The 26,251-nt window shown below is 43.6% G+C and overlaps 1 protein-coding gene and 1 long non-coding RNA gene across 2 annotated transcripts; both read right to left on the bottom strand.

Moving 5' to 3' along the window:
* Positions 1–242: 242 nt before the first annotated feature.
* On the bottom strand, positions 243–20,115 carry LGI2 (leucine rich repeat LGI family member 2). Its single transcript, XM_085059231.1, has 8 exons — positions 19,918–20,115; positions 19,756–19,827; positions 16,794–16,865; positions 13,558–13,629; positions 12,918–12,989; positions 11,696–11,865; positions 6,804–6,968; positions 243–4,262 (listed from the first exon to the last, which is right to left on the bottom strand). The coding sequence occupies exons 1-8, from the start codon at positions 20,097–20,099 to the stop codon at positions 3,445–3,447; spliced, it is 1,623 nt and encodes a 540-aa protein (XP_084915357.1). The 5' UTR covers positions 20,100–20,115; the 3' UTR covers positions 243–3,444.
* A 4,129-nt stretch (positions 20,116–24,244) lies between these two features.
* Positions 24,245–26,006, bottom strand: LOC146438500 (uncharacterized). The gene is made up of 3 exons (XR_014852087.1): positions 25,950–26,006; positions 25,751–25,872; positions 24,245–25,339 (listed from the first exon to the last, which is right to left on the bottom strand). It is a non-coding gene; the product is annotated as an uncharacterized LOC146438500 (long non-coding RNA).
* Positions 26,007–26,251: the final 245 nt, after the last annotated feature.

Genomic DNA, 26,251 nt, shown 5'->3' with positions numbered 1-26,251 from the left:
GCTGACACTAGATGGGGTGTAAGGAAAGAGTGAAGGGGAAAATCAGGGAACAGCCAAACCTTGGAGGTCCGAACTATCTCATGCACAGAAGAATTTAACTGAGCTAAGCCCGGCTTCCTCCACCTTGTCAAAAGCCAAACCCAATCATAAATAGACAGGGACACGTTTGCCTACCCTGTCCATTCCTCCGGCAGTGTGGATCCCCACAATATGGGTATTTTAACACACATGATGCACCACTATTACTCATATTAACTACCTTTTATTCATATATTGAAAGAGTACATACACATGTCAGTAGCATAGATTGCATCAGCTCTTCTTTTCTAAAAAAAGCTCAATGTATATACAGCCTTAAAATGCTCCTGCTGTAGCTGGTGCATATTAAATCGATGCTTATATAAACTAATGTTCTTTACATAGATTTATGTATTTTAGAATACATTAAAAATTAACGGTGGCATGTTCTGTTATCCTTTTTCACTGTCCTGATGGTCTAACATTTGCATGGATATATGGATATGCATATTTTATTTACTATTCAAAACAATTTCTATTACAGGATTTAGGACATGGAGACAAACCCGTGGTTGCATTTGGAAAGGCAGAAAGTATTTTCAATGATTAGTGGTCTGTTTTTATGCCTGCATCTTGCAGCTTTTCTTTGGGAGCAGAAAGAGCAAAACAAGGCTCTATCTGAGATCCTGCCTTTGTTTTATCCTGTGAAAAGTACCATAACCTTTCCTAAATCAACTGGTGCTTTTTATTCTCCCTCTTAGCTGCTTTGACCTCAGCAGAACAGGCAGGCCAGTGTCTGACTCCAGGCTGTTCCTGAAGCTGGGAGGGGTGCTGAGCTGGGCTTTCTGTCCATCCAGCACAGCTGCTCAGCAGAAGCGGCAGCCTGCCCGCAGAATTCATTTCCCTCACTCTCTTCTTCTGGTCCCATGTGAACGAGCTAGACTCCTGTGGATCATTTTATCTTCTTTATTAAGCCTGTCTCTGCAGAGACCATTTTAATTTAATTCAACTTGATAGCCAAGTCTCAAAATCCCCTTGGCTCTTGAAACATTACAGTCTCCTGGTATTCAATACACAAGCCTTTTTCCAGCATCCTCCAGCTTCCCTTCAAGGATCCAATTTCTCTAGCTTTTCACTCTGAATGATGCCCCTTCCTGAGTGACCAGTACTCACTGCTGAGCCCTAAAAGGAAGTGCTGATGTACTGAGAAATGCCATCCTCATCAGAATATCTAACTCTGGTTAAACCTGCATGCTTGACAGAAAAACAATACAAAGTGCTCTCCGACAACATAGGCTAAATAAACGTTGCTTGCCAGCCATATCTGCTTTAAAAAGTAAACTGGTAACATGGTAAGAATTTGCATTCGCTGGCAGACGTGAATTTCTTTGTTTTGCCAGATTGATTAGCTTAATCCTAGGAGAGGTATTGCAAAATCCTACTGCAGAGTGTTGGTTTGCATCTACTCATCTTGACTGAACCACTGGGACTGACCCTGCACTGGGATTTGGAGTGCAACGCTTGACACTTCAGAGGGTGGGATGGGCCAGGTTGCCAGTGTAGTTAAAAACAAAGACAGGTTGAGCACCTCTGTAAGAAAAAAACCCTAACACACAATTTAAAATCAGAATAAGTTATATCTCTTACAGGCCAGTAATAACTTCATTGCATAGCAGAGAGGCAAAAGTTGGGGAAGACTGTGATATGCCAGATCACTGGTTGGTTATGACTCCTCACGGGAGCTCTTATACATAATCCTCTTCTGCAGCACACTTCCCATCTTGGATACTGGAAAGCCTAGGAGAACATCTCTGTTTGTGATAATAGTTCATGTTTCACATGTCTAGGGAAAAAATGTGAAACTCAGTCAGCAGGATGGTGAGATAGCCCTAAGTATGAAGGAATAAAGGACAACTTCCTTTGCTCCTCCTGCTTTATGCAAAACCTCTCTATTATCCAAGGCAGCAGTGAAACAGCAAGACATGATAAAACCACCTAGTAGTTTAAGTGGTATGAAAACTTAAAAAATATGTTGTGTAAGTGAACAGACAAGAGCTCTGATACACAATTTGTTGGGTAAGGGTGGCAAAGAGCCTTTCCAGTAAAACAATTCCTTGCTGTTATCCTGAGAGAGGCTCTGCATGCCAGGATTGCCCTGTTTGGGATGACTGAATGCCTTGGTTTGTAACCACCCAAAACACCAATGCAGCACAGTCTGTCCACATCTTCCTGTTTAACCTTCAGTGGATTGGCAACGTGGCAAAAGCCTGGACTCACCCTGTGGAAATCCCTCTTGGAGGCAGGATTAGCTCTAGTCTTGAACAGTCCCAACTGCTCAGTTTCAAATGACTTGGTGATACTGAAGTCACAGTTAGACTTCAGCCAGAAGGAGGAATCCCCAAACACAACTTTGATGTCCCAAACCTGAATTTATTGCTTATGAGCTGTGCTTGGGGGTGTGGGGGAACTCTAGACAATAAATCACCTCATGGTGTACAGAGGAGCTGCAACATGGAGTGAGTGTGTCAATGCAGATATGTGTTTCAGGCAAAGCTTAAGCTCTGCCTTCTGTAATGAGAGTTCACAACAGAATAACAAACACCCAGAATCTACTGGGAATCATTGGGAAAAGTATGAATTAGGGCAAAATGGGATGGATTTCTGGAATACCTATTAAAGCAGAGAGTGGGTGGGATTTGTAATTGACCCATTCACTGCACCATGCAGACCTCTGGTATTTTCTGTCTATGTTAACTTCTTAAGATCTCACAGTCCTGAAGTGACACACTTCTTTTCCTGGCTACCTAGTTACTGTGGGCTGGGCCACTTGTTATGCACAATTTGTTGCTGAAAAAAGTGAATAATGGAAGAAAAATGGCAATAGATTTTGACTTTCCCTTCAGTCTACAATGAATTAAAATGATGCCTTGGATTTACTATGAATCAGAGAGACCGACATTGAAGAGAGAGCTCAGTGTATTCTGGAATGCTCCTGCTTGCCTTTATAACTCATCAGCAACCATGAAGAATTAGCTATAATATTAAAACTTTCATTACTGGAGCATTAGTTTAGGAGTCAAGATAATTTTTATGCTTTGTATGGCTTACTCTTCACTTTCTTTATGAGATGCTCAACTCAAGGTAGTTTTCTGGATAAAATTTAAATAATTCTCTTAGATGTCAACATTAATCCTAATGCACAGCACTCCTCTTTGAATGACTGCAGATTGCAAAGTGTCTTTGAAAAAGGATAAAATGGACATGTCATGCAGTAACCATGTAAATGCAGTCCCTGATTAATATGCAAGTTTGAAAAGTTCAGAAAATGTCATCATACTCCATAGGTGCACCTGTTTTTGGAAAGGTCTCTTTTTGTTTTGTTTGTGTATAAATGTCATTCTACATAAATTTCACTCCAGCAGCTTTTCATAAACTCAAGTCAATGGTGATATGTTCAAATATTTGAGTGTTTCCTTTAAAACTAGAGGCAAAGAAAAAATCTCTTCGATCTGTTGACACAGCTGTGAAAGATCGTGGTGCTTGCACGTAGATCTCTTTAAATAATCTGAATAGCTTCTTTTCACCATCCCACTGGTAAATCTGGGAGAAGGTATAGTCACTTCCCAAGGCTAGATAGTGATTGTTCTTGAAGGAGAAAGGCTGCAGTGTCATGGCTCCTCGGGATGGAAGAGCCTGTATCTCCACAAACTGTTTGCTATTCCATTTCATAACTCTGGAGTCACCAATGAATCTCGTGAGTGTGATGTATAGGTCATCTTGCATCCTGAAACTCTTCACAGCCAAGACATCCTCCATGTTGGGGATTTCACCATGTGGGACAAACTTTTTGGAGGCTTTGTTCCACTGAAGTATAATGGGCACCTGAGAACGGCTAGAGAGGATTAAATGTGATTTCCCATCTATATCGAGAAACTCAGCATCAGTGTCCCTGAACCACTCATGAAGGGACTGATACGAATAAAATCCTTTGTTATTCCACTTATACACTGTTGACAAACCTGCTTTAGAGCTATCTGCTATGACAAAAAACATTTCACTGTCTATCTCAAAAAGCTCTATATCATTTGGCTTGGAAATGCGAGATACTTCAATATCCTGGAATTTGACAAATTTTGTCCAGCTTTCATCAAACTTGTAAATGTGTGAGCCACCGAAGAGCTGCGCCACCACCACAAAGACTTGGTCTCCAACAAGAATGGCTTTACATCCCACTATAGACTGACCTATTGCCCAAAGAAAAAAAAAACACAGAACAACACATGTATTAGCACAGCATAAAGCAACCTTTTTAAACCACAAACATTACCAAATCACCTCTCCTATTCTTTAAACATGCACCATCTCATAATTTTGTCTTCTACTACATGCCATCAGAGTGTCTTTCCAAGCTCTTTGCTTCCCAATAACTGCAGAGATGACTTGTCCCACCGTGCAAGGTATGTAAGTATGATGTACCATAAAATGCTAATACCTTTTTCTAAAAAAAACGTTTTATTTCTCTGGTTGGTCAAACACATGACCCTTAATATCCAAAACAATTATTTAAGCTAAATTTTATTATTTAAAAATGACAAGAGATTTTATCTTGCTGTTCGTCAAACATCTGAAATTCTCTTATTCTTGTAATTTCTATCTTTCCATCTTAACTAGAAGAATGAAATCTAGTATCTTTTTCTTGCTCCAAAAGGTTTAGAGTCAGCTTTTTGCTTCTGTACGTAGAAATATTGATGCATCTTGTGGATATATCATCTGACAGCAGGATGAAAAAGATAAATCTAACTCAGTTGTTTCTGTTAGGTATTCTTGAAATTTTGTTAAACTAGAAATATTTAGGAATATTGCAGTTGCCAGATAGATCAGATCAGGTTATGGTCTGTTTTGAGAATGTCAAGTTACACTACACAAGAACCACATCAAAAAAAGTAACAACCAGAAAATTACGTTAGGTTTTGTTGGAAGTGGAGAGGAATTCCTCTGTGAAGCACAGTTTAAGTAGAACTATACCTGCACAAGTTCCCCAGTGTATGCTTGGTCAGTCAGTGCAGGAGATTTGCCCTGGCTCCTCTGCTGGTCCCTACCCACAGCTTCCAGAGCTGGCCTGGGATGATCTGTCATCTCCCAGTGCAGGAGAGCTGGGAGTACCTTCATCTCAAGTACAGCAAGGTATCTGCAGCACAGGCATGGATGCTCGAGCTGATCATCCAGGCTCCTTCTGATCTAACTGAGTCAAAACACACTCCAGAAGAGCTTTCACCTGTCTCCTGTCTCCTTCTGCAGAGGACAGCAATGCCTTTCTCTGCATGTTCACTGTGAAGGCAACCTTGACAACTAGCTCAGCTCCATAAGCCCAAGTTGTAAAGGGCTAAATTTAGATATCCAAATGCCAAGCATACAGCAAATAGTGAAATTCTCTGTGGAGCTGGCTCCAGAGCTCTACAAAACACTCTTCAGGCTCTGCAGGAGGCACTTTATGTGCCTGTGTCCCCTGGCAAAAATCTCAGGCTCACATAGATTTCAGAGTCCACAGCTCAATCTCAGACCTTCAGGGAAAAATCTCTGGGTGTGGAGTGAGAACACAAGTCCCTGGCAGAAATGTCTCCCAATCAAGTCATTCAGAGTAAGGTGAAATATACCTGGAAGGCAGCTGTCTTTGCAAATGACTCAAACTCTCAATTTCATTTCCAGAGCTTTTCTAGGGCTCAGCTATCTCTCTCTGGGCTGTTGACTTCTCAGTTTACATCCATTGGTATGTATTTTACCCTAATCTACCAAAACACAATGAAACTTTAAAAAGCAACATTTAGCATTTCCAAAATCTCCTGAAAGAGGGGTAGCTTCTTGTAAACTTTTGTTAGTGACACACAGAGCTGATCTGAGGAGGTAAGTGCTTGCTGCCTTTGTAGAATTCAACACCAGGTGAGGACACAGCATACCCTATGTCTCCCAAAATGTAAGGGAAAAAATAATCTATCCCACACAACCAGGAACAGGAGGGAAAGATGCTCCATGGCTAAATTTAACTCCTGAGTCTTCAAAACCTCTGGCTTGGAGTATCTGGCAAATCAGGCAGTGGATAACAGCTCTAAAGACTCGGCTGTCAAGGTGTGACTGAGCACCACAAGTGTTGGTTGGGGACAGAACAGTTGTTAGAAAATCAGCATTAGAACATCACCTGGCATCCACACAGGCTTTTTGTCTGATCAGTAATCTGGCCAAGATGTTAAATGAGCATGTTTGTAAATTGAAAGTAAATGTGGAAGTTTTACAGCACATCTCCCTAGGTAACAACCACAGTTTAAATATTTCTTTTGTTTTTATGGGCTTCCTGGTCAGCTCACCCTAAAAGCATCCTTCAGAGCTGTTTCTTTCTACATGCAATGGATTATTTTTATATTCTGTTTTGCAGGCACTTTGGCAAGATCAAGTGTTCCCTCAGCTTCTGCTTTAACTAGCTGTGTGATTGAGGCAGTGAGTGCTAAGCTGGGCTATGGTGTGACATTCACAGCAAGTGTTTGTGCCTTCAGAGAAATTTACAAGATTGAACAAAAAAAGCCTAGTTTGTGTGCTACAGTAAGGTTAAATGTACATGTACTAACAAGATGCACTACTCCATGGAGTCACTCATGTCCAAACACCACTCACTTTGATCAGCTAAATTCAACAGAAATTCAGGACAAACCCCAAAAAACTGGTTCCATCTACAAATTTTATCCTTGCGAAATGCCAACAGCTCATCAGTGACTGAAATCCCAGTGTTCATTTACCTGTGATATTGTCATAACTCCTGAAATTCATTTCAATGTGATCCCACTCCAGCACCATGCAGTTCTCCATGCTGGGCTGTGCAATGGCTACAAACACATCATTCTTTGAGTTGAACGTATCCACTGAAACTGACTGGTAGGGCAAAATCTGGTGGACAACAAAATCTAGAAACAGACATTTACAACAGTTAGGATACATCCTTGCTGAAAACACAGAGTAAGTGGTCACTGATTAGAATGATTTACACTGAAAAATGAGCTAAATACTTTGGATTTTGTAGAACACTATCATGGCAGCGTCAGTGCTCACATTAGGCATGCAGCAACAGGGAAAGCGTCTCCTGCTTTAGGTATCATGAGCTGTCCCCTGGAAATGTGTTTGTCAAGGAGACCAAATATGTAAATAGTGAAATAATTCAGATTTTCCAGCTAGGCTGGCTACTGTCGGTGAAATAGAGAGAGAAGTCTCTTTCCCCACAGCTGGAAGTTGCTTTCCCGTCAAGTGAAATGGCCTTGCTAGAATCACATTCAAGCTGAGAGATAGCAACTACCAGCTGAAGTCCAATAACATCTTAAGTCATGCAAATTTAATCACTAGCAATTTGTGTTATGCTAAACCAGGCAGAAAGTGAAATGATATCTCAAGTTTGCCTGGGGATAACCCCATTTTGCCTAGACCATAGACAAAATGGTGTAATCAAAAACTCAGTTAACATAATGTTTTATGGGGCATTGTAATGTAGTTTAGGCATAAAATACAACCAACCTGAAAATTACTATCCAGTGGAAAACTTATCCTAGACAATAAGACTGAGGAATTGGAGCAACCTGTAAAGATTAGGAGTGTAACTCCAAAATTAAAGACTTTTTTCCTCAAAAATTATGTGCCTTTTTTGATTTAATTTGAAAATTCACCCAGGGCTAAGTCAGCAGTCACCACAGAGCTAATCTCAGGCAAAGTGAGGAGACTTGTGTCTGAACTGGATCTTTGACCAGACAGCTGTGCCAGATCACTATTATCAGAAAAAAAACAAACATGGTGTAGCAAAGTTGATAAAGCACTTGTGTCTAAAATGTGGCAGGAGGCCTGCATTGAAGTAATATATGGATAAAGATATGTAGAAAAGGAAAGGCATCTTCCCTATGGTGGTACTTTTCTGCAGAACCACACACTGCTCTGTTTTAAGCTCCATTTGCTACATGCCTTCACCATGCACTGCTACGTTGGAAGGGCCTGAGCATCCAGGGATTTTGGTGAAATGGTAATTAAGTCCTCACTCGAGTCCCTTATTTTGGTGCATTATGAAATAATTGCTGCTGAATGAAAAACCCTCTGTTTCTGCATGCTTGAAAGCCTTGCCCTTGAGGAGTTACACTTCTGGAGAATAAAGATAGATGACTGCCATTAAACAAACAGAGCAGATTCCACAGCTGTGAAAGAAATGACAGTCTTTATTCTTCGAGGGACTATTATAAACAGAGTTTGGGCTTGGTTCATAAATACTGGTAGGCAAACAAGAAAGTTATCTTCATTCTCACTGGAAAACTAAAAGGGCTGGGGAAAACTGACACTGAAGTATGCAGAAAGTAAAAGTAACTGACCAGTTACGAAAGGTAGCTAAAGGATGGAGCAATAGCAGATACAGTCACAGAAAATAAAAATATGTTTAAGATCTTGAGGGGAAAAAAGTCCAAAAAACTAATCCTAAAATGACATCTCCTGAAATCTGAACAGTTATGAAACGCTTTGGGGGAATACGTGAATTGAAACAAATTTCAATTTTGTTTTAAAACAGCCTGTTTGTAAAAATGGGTAGGAAAATAATTTGTAATCAGTAAAAAGCAATAAAAGCTGCTTCTGGCACCAGCTGGGAATGCCAGACTGTAATGTAGGACAGAGCTACCCAGTAGAAAGTTGCTGCCACATCAGGCTTGCCAAAAGTTTAGGCCCTGGGGGCTTGATTTAGTTCTACATACATTTCTTTGCTGTAATGTTAGAAAGAACTAGTACAGTAAATACAGGATTGGGGGGGAGAGCCCTTTTCCAACATTTTTCTCTTTTAAGTTGGATTCTCTGGATGGGAGAGGGAAAAGGACACTTTCCACCGTGCTGCTGGCTGCAAGAGCTGAACCTCTCTCCGTCCCACCCCATACCCAGTTTTGCTCTCCCTGTCTCAAGACACATGGTTTTCATGCTGTTTCCTGCTGGCTGAGAGTGGGGGCTTCCCCCTGTCCTCTAGTCCTTCATTTCACCTCTGCTCCCTCTGTGGTTGAACTGGCATCAGGGGTGAGGGACCCAACACTTTTATTGGGCTGATTTTCCTTCTGGCAGCCCTCACTCTGGCTGATCCCAGTACACAGGAGCACTGATGCTGGCACAGGAAAGGAGGAGAGTGCAGGGAACACAGGAGGACACGAAGGAAAAATGGGAGTGATTATCTGTTTGGGCAGCTGCTCCAAAACTGCATCCTGTGATTCAGCCCCACTCTCCTCACATCCCTTCTTCCCTGCAATGGATACTTCTACTCCACCTGAGGCTACCCAGGACCTGGGTGTGCCAGCAGGGAATGTTTACCATCCTTCCCTTCTCCCACTACAGGACATCTCCAGCACAGGAGCAAGAATGGAGCAGGTATTTATTAATCTGCAAACTACCTCCCTTCCAGACAGCAGGGAAAGAGAGGACCACCTCCAGAAGACAAAGGTAAAAAAGGGGAAAACAAGCTTCCAAAGCTCAGTGAGATGATCCGTGCCTGCAGGTCTGGGCAAAGCAGGTTCCAGGCATGGACACAGCCTGTTTCCAGTGGCTGTGGGAGCCCAAGACCTGTTTTCCAGTCTCCTGAAAGTGAATTACATGTTGCCCCGCAGCACAGCCCCCTCACACACTATTGAGGAAGAAAGACAAGAAATGAAGTGAAATGGCTTAACCTGCTTCCATGATGCAAGCACTGAGAAATGGAAAAGACAGATGCTATCATAAAAAGAGTTAAAAGTGCAGGTCATCAACACTGTCAATCACTTTCTCTGTGAAGAAACAATGGGATCATTTTGTTCTTTGCCTTTAAAAAAAAAATTTGGCAGCACCTCTTTCCATCTCTCCTGTTACCATCGTAGCAGTTCAGCTGATGCAATGAGCTGATTGAGCCAACGAGACACACATTTTACCAAGCAAACTGCTTTGTTACCACATCCTGCATCCAGTCATGACACAGAGTACTGGAGACCAGAAATTATGGAAAGTCTGATCCCACCTGGCAAAGGAGGGAAATACTATACAAAAGACTAACACAAATGATGGAGCTTTGCAGAACCCTGCCCATCACTGGCTTGGAAAGGAGAATACACCTATGGGGTATGTTGCTTTATTTCAGAGTACATTGTAAGCCTAAACCTGTGACCATTCAATCCTCAAGGAATGAATATGGGTATATTTACACTCCCTTTGGATCTGGAAGAGGCAATGGCAGAGAAAGAGAAAGCAGCAGTGGCCTGACACCACAGACCACCAAGGTCATACACAACACGCTGTGCTGTGGGAGCACTTCTCTGAGGGCATTGGAGCAAATATTCAGCTGGGCAATCTTTGCCCCATGGAATGCCTTCAGTCCCCAAAAGCTCTACAGCACATGAAATTAGATTTATGCTTGGTCTAATTTTGCTTACAGCAGACAAAGGGACAATGCTAAGGGTGAGTATTGCCTGTAGCAACTTTACAACCTAGGTACAAAAAGGTGACAGAGAGCAGGTAGATCAGGATAGGTATGAGGACCTGGCAAGTCTTTCTCTTGTGCCCTGTTAGTGCTACACAATTGCTTAAACCAGATTGCAATGAAATAAAGCCTGCTTTTACTTTGCACTGCTGCCTCTCGGTGATTTGGCAGACATGGGAATGTAACCTTGGTACTGTTCTAAACTTAATTGCCCTCCTGTGTTTGACATCCTTTTATGCAGCAGATTATTGCACTTTACCTCTGCTGCTCTTCTGACATAATTTTGAATTCCTAGTTCATTCTCCTTTCCTTCACATACTGCCATCGAAGCACCTTTCATACCTTTCCTGAAATTTTGTTTTGCATTACTAGTAATCAACTTTTCTGTTGTCTTTTAATAATAATGACTGACTTGATGACAGATGAGAACTTGCACACCTTTGATATTACTGTCTAGAAAAACAGCAGAGTGCTGACATTCTATTTAAAAAAGATGAAAAACAATACTTGCAACTGATATTTTCAGTTATATGATGTGACTGTATTTAAAGATAGGTAACTGCCGCAGTTTGGTCATAAAATATAAGCATAACCACATGCAAATTTTTTGTCACTCCCTTCAGCATGCTTTACATTACCTAAAAAAGAAAATCAAGATCCTAAGCAAGACAGTAGTCAGAATATTATTGGACTTTTCTCTTCAACTTAATGGAGTTCCATGAAGAACTTGGCACTATTGCCACCACATTTGATGCTAATAAATCATGATTTATCAAATAAAGATAACAGATATAGCCAGATATATTGAATTTATTTTCATTGCTTTCTGTGAAATACAGAGATTTTCGGAAGCTCATCTGCCATAACTATATGGCATTACTCCATTTAATAGAAAGCATTCTGTGATGAAAATTAAGCCACAAATTGAGTCATAATCAAGTCTTTTGGAATATGAATAGTCAGAGCTCTTCTCCCATTAGCACTTAATCCAAATAAAAACTCAGTACTTACTTTGGCTTCGAAATGTAATTTTCCCATTTTGTACTTGTTCTAGTACTTGGAAGTGCTTTGTATGTAACCCTTTCCTCCCCCCAGGTCATGCTCACAGAAGCAAAAGGGTATCATCTAAACTGCTGATATTTAACCATTTGTAGTGTGCTTAGAAATATACATTCTGAATACCTGTAGTGGTGCATTCATAATCAAAACTTGTCACATCATTTAACTTCTTATCCTGATATTCTGCTGGACCAATACACAGGACATCAGAAACAGTGGAATTTGTCATCTTTAACCACAAAAACAACCACTTGGCTTTGCAGTCACACTCAAATTTATTTCCCCTTAAATCTCTAAAAAAACACACAGAAATAAACATATTTGAAAACGTTGATAGCAATATGAGTACTACAGAACTGTTATCACCTTGACATGCTGAATTTCAAAATATCTGAGTATCCTTGAATTGTTCTGAACTGATAACAGCGACGTTTCTTAAGTTTCATTTGGACCCTTCTATTATGAGCTCTCTTTCACTGAGTTTTTTGAAAAACTGTATTAGTCTCAGGTCATACATAATCATAGTAATAGAGCATTGTGATTCGCATGTGAAGTTACTTTTTTGGTAAGTTTTCCTAGGATGAGGACTGTAAAATAATACATCCTGACACTCAGGTTGTCTGCCACAAACATCCTCTGCACCATTTGCTGCTGATAAATCCCATTCCTTCCCTGAATTGTTCCAGTGCTGCTGGTTGACAGAGCAGCCTTGCAGGCGCAAAATACAAATGTAAGACTTGTATTTTTTGAATTGCTGCTGATGTAGAGTCAATTTAACTTCTTTCTACTAATGTATGTGCAATTTCAGCACTCTACTCGTTCTTTGATCCTTTGGCAATTTCTGTGGCTTATGATTTTACTTTGCTGTTTGGAAGAGCCAGGCCAAAAATGGGAAATCCTAGTTATACAGGGAAATACTGACAGAATATCAGCAATGTGCTACAACTGCACAAAAACAAGGAAAAAAGGTTTATTTTTAAAAAATTAATAATTTTTACTAAAATAATCTCAGGGAATACATGCAACAATAATGGGGAAAAATGTAGTTTTGAAATTCATTGTCTCCCTTTCCCTAAAACACAATTTACATGAGACATCAGAAAGAAGTACAATAACACACACTGTGTACAACATCACAAGAAGCAACAGTGATTTAAGAAATTACAGTTACTTTAGAGGAGTCTATCAAGCAAACAATTATAAAATGAGAAAAACTAGAACAAAAAAATACACCTTTTCTCTTTCTGTGCAGATACCAGGTACAGCATCACACACCCAGAAACTAAAACTGAGAGCAAGAGTGACAGAAGCAGGCAGCCAATAGAAATGTTCTCATTTTACTTACAGTTCAATTAAAGAATCTAAATCGCTGAAGACATCCCTTGGCAGAGCCTTGAGATGGTTATTGGCCAAAGAACTAGAAAAGAAAGTTAAGGCTTAATATCCTTTCTATCTCGTATCTTGCAATTCTTACCAAGTCTGAGCTCACTTACAGGTTGTTAATTATCCAATACTGTCCAGCCACTGGCACTGTTAGTAGTTACCAGGAACAGGCATTAATTATTCTCATTCAAAAATGAAGATTGCTTGAAGTTCACATAAATGTAAAATATTTAAAGCTTTTTTTTTTTTTTGCCCAGGTGCAAATGTAACCCACAGAGCAGCCACTGAGCATGCTGACAGAAGCAGGAATGTTAATCATGAGTAGGCAGTGTAGTGTGGTGACACCAGAGCAGCACTGGGGGTGCCAATGGCACCTCAGCCTGAGCTGTGCCTGCACACCAGCAGCCCAACGAGTGGCAGTGCTGCCCGGGCAGGAATTGCTCTAAGGCTGGGTTTTAATTTATGGAGGGCATGGTGTTGACAGCAGGAGGAAGCTGACACACAGAGGGAAGAGAGGTTTTCTGTGTGGCAGGAAAACCAGTGGTGTCTCAGAGGAGTTTTGTTCAAGTAGAAGTTACTCTACCAAGTGTTAAATAACTTACAGGTGAGTCAGGTCACGAAGGCCACGAAATGCATTTCTTGAAATGGTTTCAATTTTGTTTCCTTCAATAAATCTAGGGGGAAAAAAGTATTTTAAAATACTATAAGTAACATTATTATTAGCATCATAGTGCTTTAAGCTATGGTTGCCAGATTCAGCATATTTCTGGGTAGCTCACTCAGACTGAAAGTTGGGAAATGTCAGTGGAGCTGCTCACATTCCCTTTTCCCTTTTTCCTTGGGTAGACTGCAAGAAGCAATGCAAGTACCTGGCAGCACAAGGGACAGCACATGACAAAAACGTCCAGCAGAAAAGGAACAAAGGGAACAAGGCAAAAAAAATTTCTCCTCTCTTGGTAATCCTCTCAGGATGTGTTGTGTGGGAGAATCTCCTGAGACAGACTTCAGAAGCCAAAGTCCTGCATTCCCCTCTCACAAATCACCAGCATTTTCAAGCAAGGGTGCAGCACAGAAGTGCCAGGGCTGCCCAGGCTGCAGAGCTGCTCTGACAGGGAGCTCCTGTGGCTGCACACACAGTGCCACCTCCACACCCACACAGCCCTGACTGGAACTGCACACATTTGACATCTGCACAAATGGCCAGACCCCTGCCTTGGTTTAGTTCTGGCTGCCACAGTTCAGTTCTCTCCAGCTGGGACATCACTTCTGCAGGGTGCCTGCTGCACACAAGTCACAGCCCCATGCACTGGGGGAATAATGACAGGCACATATTGATTCCAGCAGCACGCTGCTCCTCCTGCCTGCACGTCAGCATTTAAAGAAAGAGCTGATATTTGAGCATCTTGACCCCTGAGCACTTGAGGACTCATCCCTAAATACACCATCATCCCTGCAAAGTGATTGCAGCCAGGTGGCCATCAAGATATTGCATGATACAGCTATACCTGGATGAAGACAGCTGTATGCTGACTTTATAAAATGTTTATAGTATAAAAGTGCCTCCCTTATTCCTAAGCAGCTTTGTTTGCCTTCCAGAGAAGTTAGAGGAAAAATGCTTTGAGTCAAGATGGGAATGCAGGAGATGACAAGTGCTTTTGCTTCTGCAGTTCAGGTGTAGCAAAAATCCTTCATGAAGAGACTGGGACCCTGACTGCAGGCCAAGGGTGCAGACGAGAGAATGTTGCGTCTGCGTGGGAGGTGTCAGAGGCAGGTCAGCCCTTTCAGGGCTGCCTGGGGCCATAAATTCAATTCACAAGAGCAGAGCCACCTTGCTTCCTTACACCCTCACTGGCACTTGGTACCCCTGCACAGCATCAGCTCACTGGTCCATGCAAATAAACAAGGCTTCACTGCACACACTGCAGCAAGCTGGGACTCAGTGATTTGCTGGGTTCTTGAGTCACCAAACCTGGTCTCCAAGAGATTCTATTCTGGGAGTTCCAGCCTGTTTGCCAGCAAAGCTCCCGTGTTTATCACACCTGTCTTACCCAGACTCTGTACACAGGGTCAGATTAAAGGTGCATTGAATGCCAATGTCAGTGCTGCAAGTGCAAGAGGACACTGCTGGAGATATATTATATATACACCTAGGTATCAGCTGTGGGTGCTTCCCAGTTGCTCTTTGGCCAGAGACTTTGCTTTGTACACACAGACACTTGTCATTCCTGTTTGTCACTGAGGTTTCCTTCTGCTCTACAAAGTCTGATCCCTAGTAACTAAGAGACATGAGTTATGGAAGCTGTAATGGTTTTACTGGCTGCATGGCCAAAAAAACAAATCACAGAGAAAGGCCACTGACAGGCAGTTCCCAAAAGGTGGAGGGTGATTTGCTGGGAAGAGGAAAAACTCTGTGGAATTGGCAGAAAAGTCAACCACAACAATTAACCAAGCCCACTTGTTCAGCTCCTCAAAGAATTTGAGACTGTAAGGCATTACCAGTCTTCCTCCTGCCCCCTGGCTTGCAGCTGGTGGCCAGGGACAGAGATTTGCCCTTTGACCAGCTGAGAAGAGCAGGGTGTTTCAGACAGGGCTCTGGCTGCAGTGACCATTACAACTGCCACGATGTATGCTATGCTCCTGAGACAAGCTCATCAGCACTTGAAAGTGGGTCTCTAACGGTACAACAAAAAATGTTTTCCTTCCTTTTCACAAACATACTGCAAATAATTTTTTCCCCTGTAGACACAAGAAAAGGAGAATGCTCAGATAACTTGCTATCTCTGAAAAATCCAGATGTAGCTGAACCATGGATTTTGGCATATACTATTTACCATTATCTGCAAATTCCATCTTTGGCTACTCCACAGGTACCAGACTATTAACCCTGAATATACCCCACCTTAATATCTTATTTGCCTGCAAGATTTTAGCAAGAGTCAGTTTTATGAGCGTTGGTCTTCCTGTACAAAGGAGTAAATGTTTTCCACAGCTACATTTCAGCTCAAAAATGTGGGTGGAAAGAAGAATTTTTTCAGGTTGTATTCATAGTTTCAAACACACCAACTCATATTGAGTAACACAGAGAAATGCCAGTCTTTTGGAGTGTGAAGGGAGGACAACCTTGTACCAGGGTTACTACTTTTTTCTTTAAAGAAAAAAAGGTGAACTAAAAAGAAACAAAAATAAGGATCAGAAAATGAAAGTAATGTAAAAATCAACTAAGTGAATGATATAAACTAAAGGAGAGTTAAGTAATTTTAAATAATAATATAAATAATTACAATAATTTATGTTCTATGGAATATATCTTTATATATTTATTTATTTATAATTAATTACATAAAGTTAAATTAAAATTACAGTATTAAATGTATGAACAGTAGATGGGATATCAGGGAAAAGGCAAAATAGTAGACAAAAGTTTGGAGAAGAGAACCAGAATCAGGGTTGTTCTGGGCAGTACACCAGTACTCTGCAATTCCTCCCCAGGCCACCCACAGGTCAGGACAGGCTTCCCCACCTCTTGCCTGAGGTTCAAATCCCCTAAACAGGGATGGCACTGCTCTGGAAAGCCAAGACAAGCTCTTGCTAGGCAGTGCCTTTTTGCTGTGCTGTAATTGCACAGAGACACCTTGCATCCATGGTATCTTTTAAAAATGCACTGTAACCTCTGAAAAATCGTGAGCCACCATAAAGAACATTCGCACAGGAGTGGAACATAAATCCTTCAGCTCCCCTGCTCTTGGGAATTACAGTAAAGACCAAGACTCTGCAGCAGGAGTCTTGGCAACTTATCAAAACATCTTTATTTATAAAGGACGTAAAATACCAAACTTACAGGTATTCTAGATGGAAGAGACCAGCAAAGGCATCATCTCGTATAACAGTGAAGGAGTTGGAGTTCAGCAAGCTGAAAATGGAGAGCAGGCATTAGGAAAGCACATATAAACTTGACACACTGGATTATGCCTGTTGTGTTTATTGCCCATGACCAAACTAATCTTACTGACTTTAGCCCATATTGCCTCACCAATGCAGCACACATAAAATACTGTGGAATTGTCTATTAAAAAAAAAATCAAAAGCATTACATGATGGTAGTTAATGTCCACTAGTGCCCAGGAAAAATGCTTGCTGTGGCATTGACCTTGGCTAAATGTAACCTGGTCCTCAACTCTGTGGCCTGCTGAGCAGGACAAGCCACCATTATCTGGCAGGTCTGCTGAGTACGGACCCCATTCCCTCACCACCCCTCCAGCCCCACTGACAACTTTCAGGAGTCCTCCTCAGCACCAATCCTAAGCTCCCGAGCACCAGCACCAGCTCTCATTTATGCAGCCTCAATGGGCCAGTGCTCACTCATTCCACACTCCCAGGGGAGTGCTCCAAGCCTGACCTGCACATGGGCACAGCCTGCAGCATGGGAGGACAGCAGCCAGTTTGTCAGCTGGAAACACAGACATATCCAGCTCCCTGAGACTGAGAATCCTGCTATCTTTATAAAGCAAAGCGTTGTGTCCACAGGCAGGGAGGAAGAGAGGCAGTGCTGCCTCCTCCAGGCACTGCCTTGCCCTTCTCCTTTGTGAACTTCAGGGAAAAAACACATTAGAGCTGCACTAGAGAGGCTGTCACCTGAGCCAGGACAAGGCAGCCAGGGAGAAGGATGCTATGGAAGCTTTGCCAGCAAAGTTCATTCCTTGCTGTATCAAAGCACAGCAGTGGACTATCACCAATGTTGATGTTCAAAGGCAAAAGGGCAACCTCCTTTCAAGAGAATAGCAAAACTTCTTACTTGGTCTAAAAAATGAAGACTACTCAAAGGAAATAATTTGTTGAAAATCTCAGAATTTTTCCCTATGAATGAATATGTCTGCACTAATTGCTTTATTAGAGCACACTGATTAATGTTCCTTTTGTATGGTTTTAGGCATTTTACTAAAATTAATTTAGAAGACTAATGAACATGAAATGCAAACTTTCCCTGTGATCCCAGGATATTATGCTAATACTAGACAAACGTTCCTTAAATTATCCCGAAGAAATCTGACAAAGATGCAGGCCACTGTCAAAATTAAATCCTTGCATTACAATTTTACCATGATTACTGCCACAGAAGACGTCCTGAGGTGCCCATGTGCTCAATTATGCATGCAGCTCTTTGTCATTTAATCATTATTTTTTCTCATGTTTTAAGGAAAAATTCACAAATGACACAAACTGACAGCATTTGTCAGTGCCCAAGGTGGTGGGGGTGGTGACAAACCCCTCTCGCTTCCACATCTGACTTACTGCAGAAAGTGACACAAGCCACTTCTACCTTTCTCAGCAACCCACCTCTGCCCCACCACCCCACACCCCCAGCTTCCCCAGGAAATCTACAGCTGAGGAAAAAGGACAATCTCCATCTGCTCTTCTTCGTAGCACCACCATCCAAAACAAGCCCGATTCCCCCCATCTCTAATTTTCCACCCACAGTTTCTCACTGTTTGGTTCCTCCCTTTCCTTCCCAGCTGGCACAGGTCTGCTGTTTGCTGCCATTTATTGGTGGGCAAGGTCCTTATTGTCTCTGCTCAGGGCTCTGTGCTGACCCCCAACTCTCACAAGAACTCAGTCTTGGGACCAGTTTCACTTAAAGGAGGTGAAATTTTCCACCCCTTGTTTTGCCCACTTGCCCACTTCTCCACAGCATTTTGCACGGAGTGCTGCTCCTGCCAGTAGGGACACAGGCCTTTGAGTCCAACAAAGGAGGTGGGGTGCCCAAGCAGAGGAGCCTGGCCATCAGCTACCAGACACCTTTACAGACTACCTCTTGCTAAGACCAATTTTAACATCTAGCTCTGTGGCAAGCACTCAGCCTGGGTTTCTGGTAGGCTTTTGTTCTTTTTGCTGAATTTTTCTTTGCAGTGTATCTTTGCCTGGGGGGTAAGCCAGTCCTTACGGGGGGAGGTGTGGAGGGTATCAGGCATCCGGGCAGGCTGCACTGGGCTAGACAGGACACAGGCTGCTGCTCAGCTTCGCTGCAGACTACCAGAGAAATGAGTATCCAGGCTCCCCAGGGGGCTTGTACTGCAGTCTGTGTCTGTATCTTCCCTGCTGCCTCCCAGGACAGCTAAATTAAGCAAGTTTGGGTAAGCTCCTGGAGCAGGAGGTGCACACTTAACTGCAGCACGGGCACGACCGAGCAGCTTGCCTGGCGTCAGGAAGCAGGGGTGGCTGCAAAGTGTTGGGAGCTAGACCACTCTCTCCTGGGACAGAGGACCACTGGGTCAGAAGGTATCTAAGGGGCCACCCTCCGAGTTGCATGCTGAAGTACAGAGTCATGCTGCAGCCAGCACCGGCACTTCACACACAGAAGATTCCCTCTGAAGTGTGTCCCGGCAGCCTCCGCTCACCCCATTTGCCCACAACGTCAAAGGCAGTGCCAGACTCCTGGGCACAAAGCGAGCAGGAGTGAGAGCCACCACCACATGACTTTGGGGGAGAAAACTCAGCCTTAAACTTACTGAAGCTGAAGTTAAAAGAAGAGGAACTTAGGACATCATAAAACATTTCGCCCTCCTTTAGTAAATAAATACACATTTTATGAAGTGGTTTCTGAGCAGAAAATGCATCCCTGTTATGAAACGGCGGCTACATTGGGGGACTGTGCAAGCTGAGGATTTACCCATTTTCTCCCTTTCTGCCAGGGGAAGGGAACTCTATTTAGGAGAAACGGGGAGGCTCTATGCTTAAAGGGACTCTATTTAGGAGGAAGGGGCGAAGTGCTACTTGGCCGTGCTCCTTCCCAGTGCCATACTTACAGCAGCTGCAGGGAGGGCAGGTGGGAAAACATCCTGTCCTTGACTTCGGAGAAGGTCCCGTTGACCAGGCTCCTGGAAAAAGAGATGGCACCCATCAGGCGCGCCCGCCCCGCGCCCTTCCCCGCCGAGCCGCGGTCCCGCGGCGCGCAGCCCCGCACTCACAGGGAGCCCAGGCCGGCGGGCAGGCTGCGCGGCGCCCCCGCCGCCCCCACGCACAGCGCCGACTCCCGCCAGCAGCTGCAGGGCGGCCCGCAGCGCGGCGGCCTCCGCGGGGCGGCGGGCGGCAGGGCCAGCAGGGCGGCGGCGGCGCAGAGAGCGGGCAGGAGCCGCAGCGGGACCGCCATCCCGGCACCGCCGCTGCCCGCCGGCCGCTCCCCGCCGCCTCCCGCGCCCTGACATCAGCGCGGCGCCGCCTCCGCTGCGGCGCCGGGACGCGGAGGGGGGGTCCCGGCGGGCGGGGCGAGGCGCGGAGCGGAGCGGAGCGGTGAGGAGAGGAGCGGCGGGGCCACCTCGCCCTCCGCATCCCGGCGGGACAAGAGCCAAAAGCCCCGCGGGAGGCGGAGGGCGTGGGTGACCCCCGCTGGTAGCTCCAGAGTGATGCTGCCCCAAAAAGTCGGGGGGAGCATTGAGGTGACGGAGCGTGTCCAGAGAAAGGCAACGGAGCGGGTGAAGGGTTTGGAGCACAAGTCCTGCGAGGAGCGACTGAGGGAGCTGGGGCTGTTCAACCCGGAGAAAAAGAGGCTCGTAGGGGAATTATTGCTCTTTACAACCAGCTGAAAGGAGGTGGTGAGATGGGTGTAGTTTCTTGCCCCAGGTAACAAGTGATGGAACAAGAGCAAAAGGCCGCGCATTGCACCAGAAGAGGTTTAGATTGGATATTAAGCAGAGTTTCTTCACTAAAAGGGTTTTCAGACATTGGAACAGGCTACCTGGAGAAGTGGTGGAATCACCATCCCTGGATGCATTAAAAAAAATTACAGGATAGTGGAATGGTCTGGGTTGGAAGAGACCTAAACATCGTCTAGTTCCAACCCTCCTGCCATGGTCAGTTTTCACTAAACTCGGTTTTTTAGAGGCCTATCCACAGTTCCAGGGATGGGGCACCAGTAACGTCTCTGGGCAAATCCAATGTGTGTAGGTGTATTGCTTGAGGAGGTTTAGTGGTGGACCTGGCAGTGCTGGATTAGTAACTAGACTTGATGGTCTTAGAAGTCTTGTCCAACCATAATGGTTCTACAGTTCCAAGACCAGCTCGAGGGATGTCTAGATCATGAAAGAAGCAAATGGATGACGACACCACACAATTCCAGTTGCTTTCCAGTAGTATGTTAAGTGTTAAGTACTGTTAAGTGCTCATTAGTTGGATCACGTTGTATCTGAATGCTTGGAAATTTTCAGAACTGCATGTAAAACCAGATTTGGGGTGCCCTGATTTGAACAGGACATGTCATGCACGTCAATAAAAGAATTACCCTTGTAATTTTGATGTTACAAGTAACTAGTCTTGTAACATCAAAGAATTACTTTTGGTTGCTCATACAACCCTTATTGTCGTTTGTGTCCAAGCCCCTAAACTTTGTTTTCAGGGGCCAGTTCCGAAGTTCTCGTGACCATTCCCACTGCTGCAGCTTGTGCCTGCTGCCCACACAGCCCCAGTAGAGTCAACCATTAGGTGGTTGAACACAGCAGGGAGACTCTTCTTCTTTGTGCTGAACAGACTCAGGTCTCCATCTCCACCCATACACAGTCCCTGCAGCAGGCAGAAATTCAGACAGCATGAGCAATACCTGAGCTAGCGGTTTAATTAATTTATCATCTGATTAGGAAGAAACAAGACAGAGAAATTGTTTGAGGTCCGTGCTGGTCCCAGTTTTCTTTGCCTTGTTTTATCTTTTCAGTGATTTTAATGATTTGTGAAATACATCTCTTGGCAGGAGCTATTATGCTCCACATCTGCATCTTAATTCTACAGCCACAATAATCTAAGGATGTTTATTTCATTGGACAGCAGACATAAATTGTTGTGAACTGTTAAAGGTGCTGGATTTTCTGTCATTCTCTTCCAGCTGGGTAACTGGTGCTTTATTCTGAGGTCATCAAAGTGACAGAAGAAAATAATTAAAAAATTACAAGAACACTTCCAAAAATCACGAGGTTTTTATAATGTCTCTCACAGCACCCTTCTGGACAAAATATCCAGCACACAGCTAGACAAGTCCATAATACACTGGATGAGGAACTGACTGACAGGTTGGCTCGAAGTGTTACAGTAAAATGGGGTTACATCAGAATGTCAGCTAGTCACCAATGGGGTTCCACAGGGCTCCATTTTAGGGCCAGAGCTCTGTAATGTTTTTATAAATTATCTGAACACAGGAATTGTATATTAAGTAAGTTTGCTAATGGTACTAAACTAGGAGGAGCTGTGGACTCCCTTGAGGGTGACTCGGCCCTGCAGAGATGTGGGTAAGAATGGAGCTCTGGGCAGTCACCAACCATATGAAATTTAACCAGAATAAGTGACAGATTCTTCACCTGGGACAGGTGATCCTGATTATACACACAAATCAGGGGATGAGAGCCTGGAGAATAGACCTGTGGAAGGAGATCTGAGGATCCTGGTCAATGAAAAGTTGAACATGAGTCAGCAGTGCCCTAGCAGCCAGGAGAGCCAGCCCTGTCCTGGGGGGCATCAGGCACAGCGTTGCCAGCTGGGCAAGGGAGGGGATTGTCCTGCTCTGCTCTGCTCTGCTCTGCTCTGCTCTGGGGCAGCCTCACCTCCAGTGCTGGGGGCAGCTTTGGGCACCACAATATAAGAAAGGATATAAAACTATGAGATTGTGTCCAGAGGAGGACAACCAGGATGATGAAAGATCTTGAGGGTAAGATTTAATGAGGAGTGGCTGCAGTTGCTGGGCTTGTTTGGTTCATAGAAGGCTGAGGGGTGACCTCAGTGTGGCCCACAGCTCCTCAAGGTGTCAGCAAAGGGGCAGATGCTGATCTCTCTGGTGATCAGGGGTAGGGCACCAGGAAATGGAATGAAGCTGCATCAAGAGAAGTTCAGGCTGGACATTAAGAGAAGGGTGTTAACTGAGAGGGTGGTCAATCACTTCTTCCCAGGGAAGTTGTCATGGCTCCAAGCCTGACAGAGTTCAAGGAATATCTATCTGGCTGTCACTTAGTCATATGGTTTCATTTTAGGTAGTTCTATGAGAAACGGAGTTGGACTCGGTGATCCTTACAGGTTCCTTCCATCTTGAGTTATTCTGTGATTCTATGAAATAGACAAGACACAATAATAATTTCCCAAAACAGCGACAAAGTCATGATGTTTCCATGAACCAGAAAAGACATTTCTCCATGAAGTGTGACTGCTGTGGCCATGCAGGGATGTCACTTTGAGAAGCCTTTGATGCATTCATCCTTTCCAAGTGGCACTCAACATTCTGTCAGGAAGCACACCTTCAAGGTTCAGTATTGATACAAGGTTTTAAATGTCTACAAATGCCATATTGGTATGTAAAGTACGTTCTCTAAAAGATACAAAGCTAGGACGCCAATTCCGCAACTCAGATCAACTTTCACTCATGCTAAGCTGTTTCTTTAGACATCTAAAAATCCCAGGACACTTCAAAATGAAAAGGTGTTTACCTGCTAGCACTGCCCACAATTAATTTTGCAGACAAGGTGTCTTCTGATTTAGCTGATTTAAATGCAATTTATTTGGTTATCCCCTCTACTTTCCCATGGAAGAGGAAGCAGTATTTTCTCCTGCTGTCCCCATTTGGGGTGTCCTGTGCAGCTTCACCTGCAGCATCCCTGCTGTGCTCCCTGAGAGGCTGCCAGGCACAAACCACCTTTGCTGGAGGTCTAGAAAGTGTCAAGGCAGCTTCCTCATGAGCCAGAGGAGGCTGAGGTGGAATGAGAGGCAGGTGCAGCAGGGCCAGGGCTCTGCACAGCAAGGCACCAGTGTGAAGAGCAAGAGTTTTATCAGAGGCTGAGGAGAGAGCCTGGAGCACCAGCAGCACACAGCAGAGGGTCCTGTCCTGCTGAAATTAAAAATGAGTGATTGTTTTGGAAAATTCACATGGCAGAAAACAGGTGTTTGAGGGGTTAAAAATAAAAATACGCATGTAGATAAGCACATATAAATTTCTTTAAAAGAACATTCAAAGATTGCTTGGTTTAAAAAGTGATGATTATTTTATCCATGAGTTAGTATAAAAATGCAGTGGTATAAAAGTGAAATCTTCTCTCTTTTTTGAGAAGAAAATAGAAAATTGAATTTGATGTTGAAATAGAACATCAAAGAACGAGAAATAATACCAAAATGTGCATTTTTCTGCTTTCCTTCAATTTCCAGTGCATAGGCTTAGGTGATTTTTTATGTAGACTTGCAGGTGCATCCATTTAAGTCATGCCACAAATAAATGCAGTCAGCTGCATATGAAGGATTGTGCTATTCAATACCCATAGATAAAATGGCATTTCAGATGGGTAACACACGCAAAGAAGCACTCAGACAGCACGTCAGCAGGCATGATATAAAAACCTGCATGGAAAGGAGAGATGCAAAGGCTGTGCCATGCCTTTAATCAGTCTCTGTAACCAGGAGTGCAGAGGAACATGGGGATCCCCTGGGACTCAAAGTGAACCCCAGTGCAGACCTGCTGCATGAGATCTTCCAAGTGGATTTTAAATGGAAAATATTCTGATTCCCAGGTGAGTATGGCTGAGACATCTCAACATTTTGATGTATGACATGATCACTGTCATTTCTTCTAAGACTGCAGCTCTTTCTCCTTTCCAAAATTTTGGATGTTTATCTTGAATTGCAAGAAGAAAAGACATCAGAAGAACATTTAGAAGCACATAAATATTAAAACAAATATCTTGATGTGAAGGTTGTCAGCTTTGTTTCTTCAAGATCAGGAAGGCCTTTCCCACACATTCTCATTTCTCCTTCTTAATCCCTTTTTCATAATCCCCTGCTTTATTGAGTAAGTATTAACATAAAGGCTTTGACTGTATTTTTTCCTGTAACTTGACAGCAGTGGACAGTAGTAGGCAGAAAGCTGCTGACCTGCTTATCCCATACAAAACGAGAAGCATGGAAGGGAAGAACACTTCAAGCTTTTGTCTGAGAAAATTTAATTTCTAGGCTAGTTTAGAAATAAAAATTAGTTCTGTTGGATCATAACCCACCACCTTTCCAAAGTAAGAAATTTGGAAAAATTGTAGGTGAGAGTAAAGTATGTCAGTGGAAGTGTTCCCATTCTCAGGACTCTTAATTGCTTGTGACCCTGCTGTGGATGAAGGTATGGGAAAATTAATGCTCTGAGCAATATTCATCTTGCTGAGTGTTTTCCTTTCTTTCTTCACTCATGGTTGTTGTGACCTTTTTGGACTCCAACTGCTAGAGGAGATGTACTGCAACATGCAGAGCACGTTATTATTATCTTGAATTTTCTCCAGCTCTCAGACCAAATGTTTCATCTGCTTGGTCAGGATTAAATGTCCTTTGCTCTTGACTTCTGAAGATTTCTGGTCCAGATTGCACACCTGGTATGTTACTGCAGTTTTCCTTTAAAGAAGCACAGAAGCAATTTTCTTTGCTGAAATGCAGCACTACAAGACAGGTTTTTATGAAAACTATTTTAAAAAATACTCTCAGAAATCAAACAAAAATACAGGTTGCCAAATCCTGCTTTGGGAGATCTAGCATGCCCTCTGCAGTGGCACCCTGCTCCCCAGGCCCAGTCTCTCACACCAGCAGTGTGCTGCATGCCCTGTGTGGTGAAGGTGGTTATTGACATTACACCAGAAAAAGAGAACTTGCTCATGTGTACTGCTCTTGCTTTCGTGCTCTTTAAAAGACCCCTAAGCAGGGAGTCACGGTGGCTCCAAATCCCCAGATCTGGAAAGGAATCACTGTAGGAAGAGGAACAGGCAGAACAAGTTCAGGTGCCCCACATATTTTCACACATAGCCTCACCTATGGTCCTACCCTGCAATGAGACTTCTTGAGAAGAGGCATTAACTAGCACCACTGAAGGAATAAAAACTTAATGAACATAACAATCCACATGCTCTTCTTTTTCCTTCACTTGTGAATCCCTGGAAGACCAAAGGAATTGCAATTTGTTCCTTGAAGAGCAAAATTAATGGAGTCTGACCTAGGGCTGAGTACACACACTCCCATGCACCTTCCCTCCCTGCACCCTCAGCCCTCGGGATCTGCACTTCCTCACTCTCCCAGTTCCAGTGGCCTCATGCAATGGTTGCCCTCCTTCCAGGTGTGCCCCATCACTGTGCCTGACAGGTGGGCAACAAATTGGAAGTAGCTCCAGCTGGCACAGTGCTCTGGGTGTGCCAAGCCCAGCTGCTGCCAAGTGCTGGTACTGCAAAGGCTGAGCAGCAGGAGGGGCAGCTGAATGCTCCCTGCCTACCCCTCATCTCTTCTTCCCACCAGCTCCCTGAGTGGGAGCTCAGGATT

This window comes from Lichenostomus cassidix, chromosome 4, assembly GCF_008360975.1.
Source record: "Lichenostomus cassidix isolate B80296 chromosome 4, HeHo_3.0, whole genome shotgun sequence".
NCBI lineage: Eukaryota > Metazoa > Chordata > Aves > Passeriformes > Meliphagidae > Lichenostomus > Lichenostomus cassidix.
This window is presented reverse-complemented; position numbering and strand designations above follow the sequence as displayed.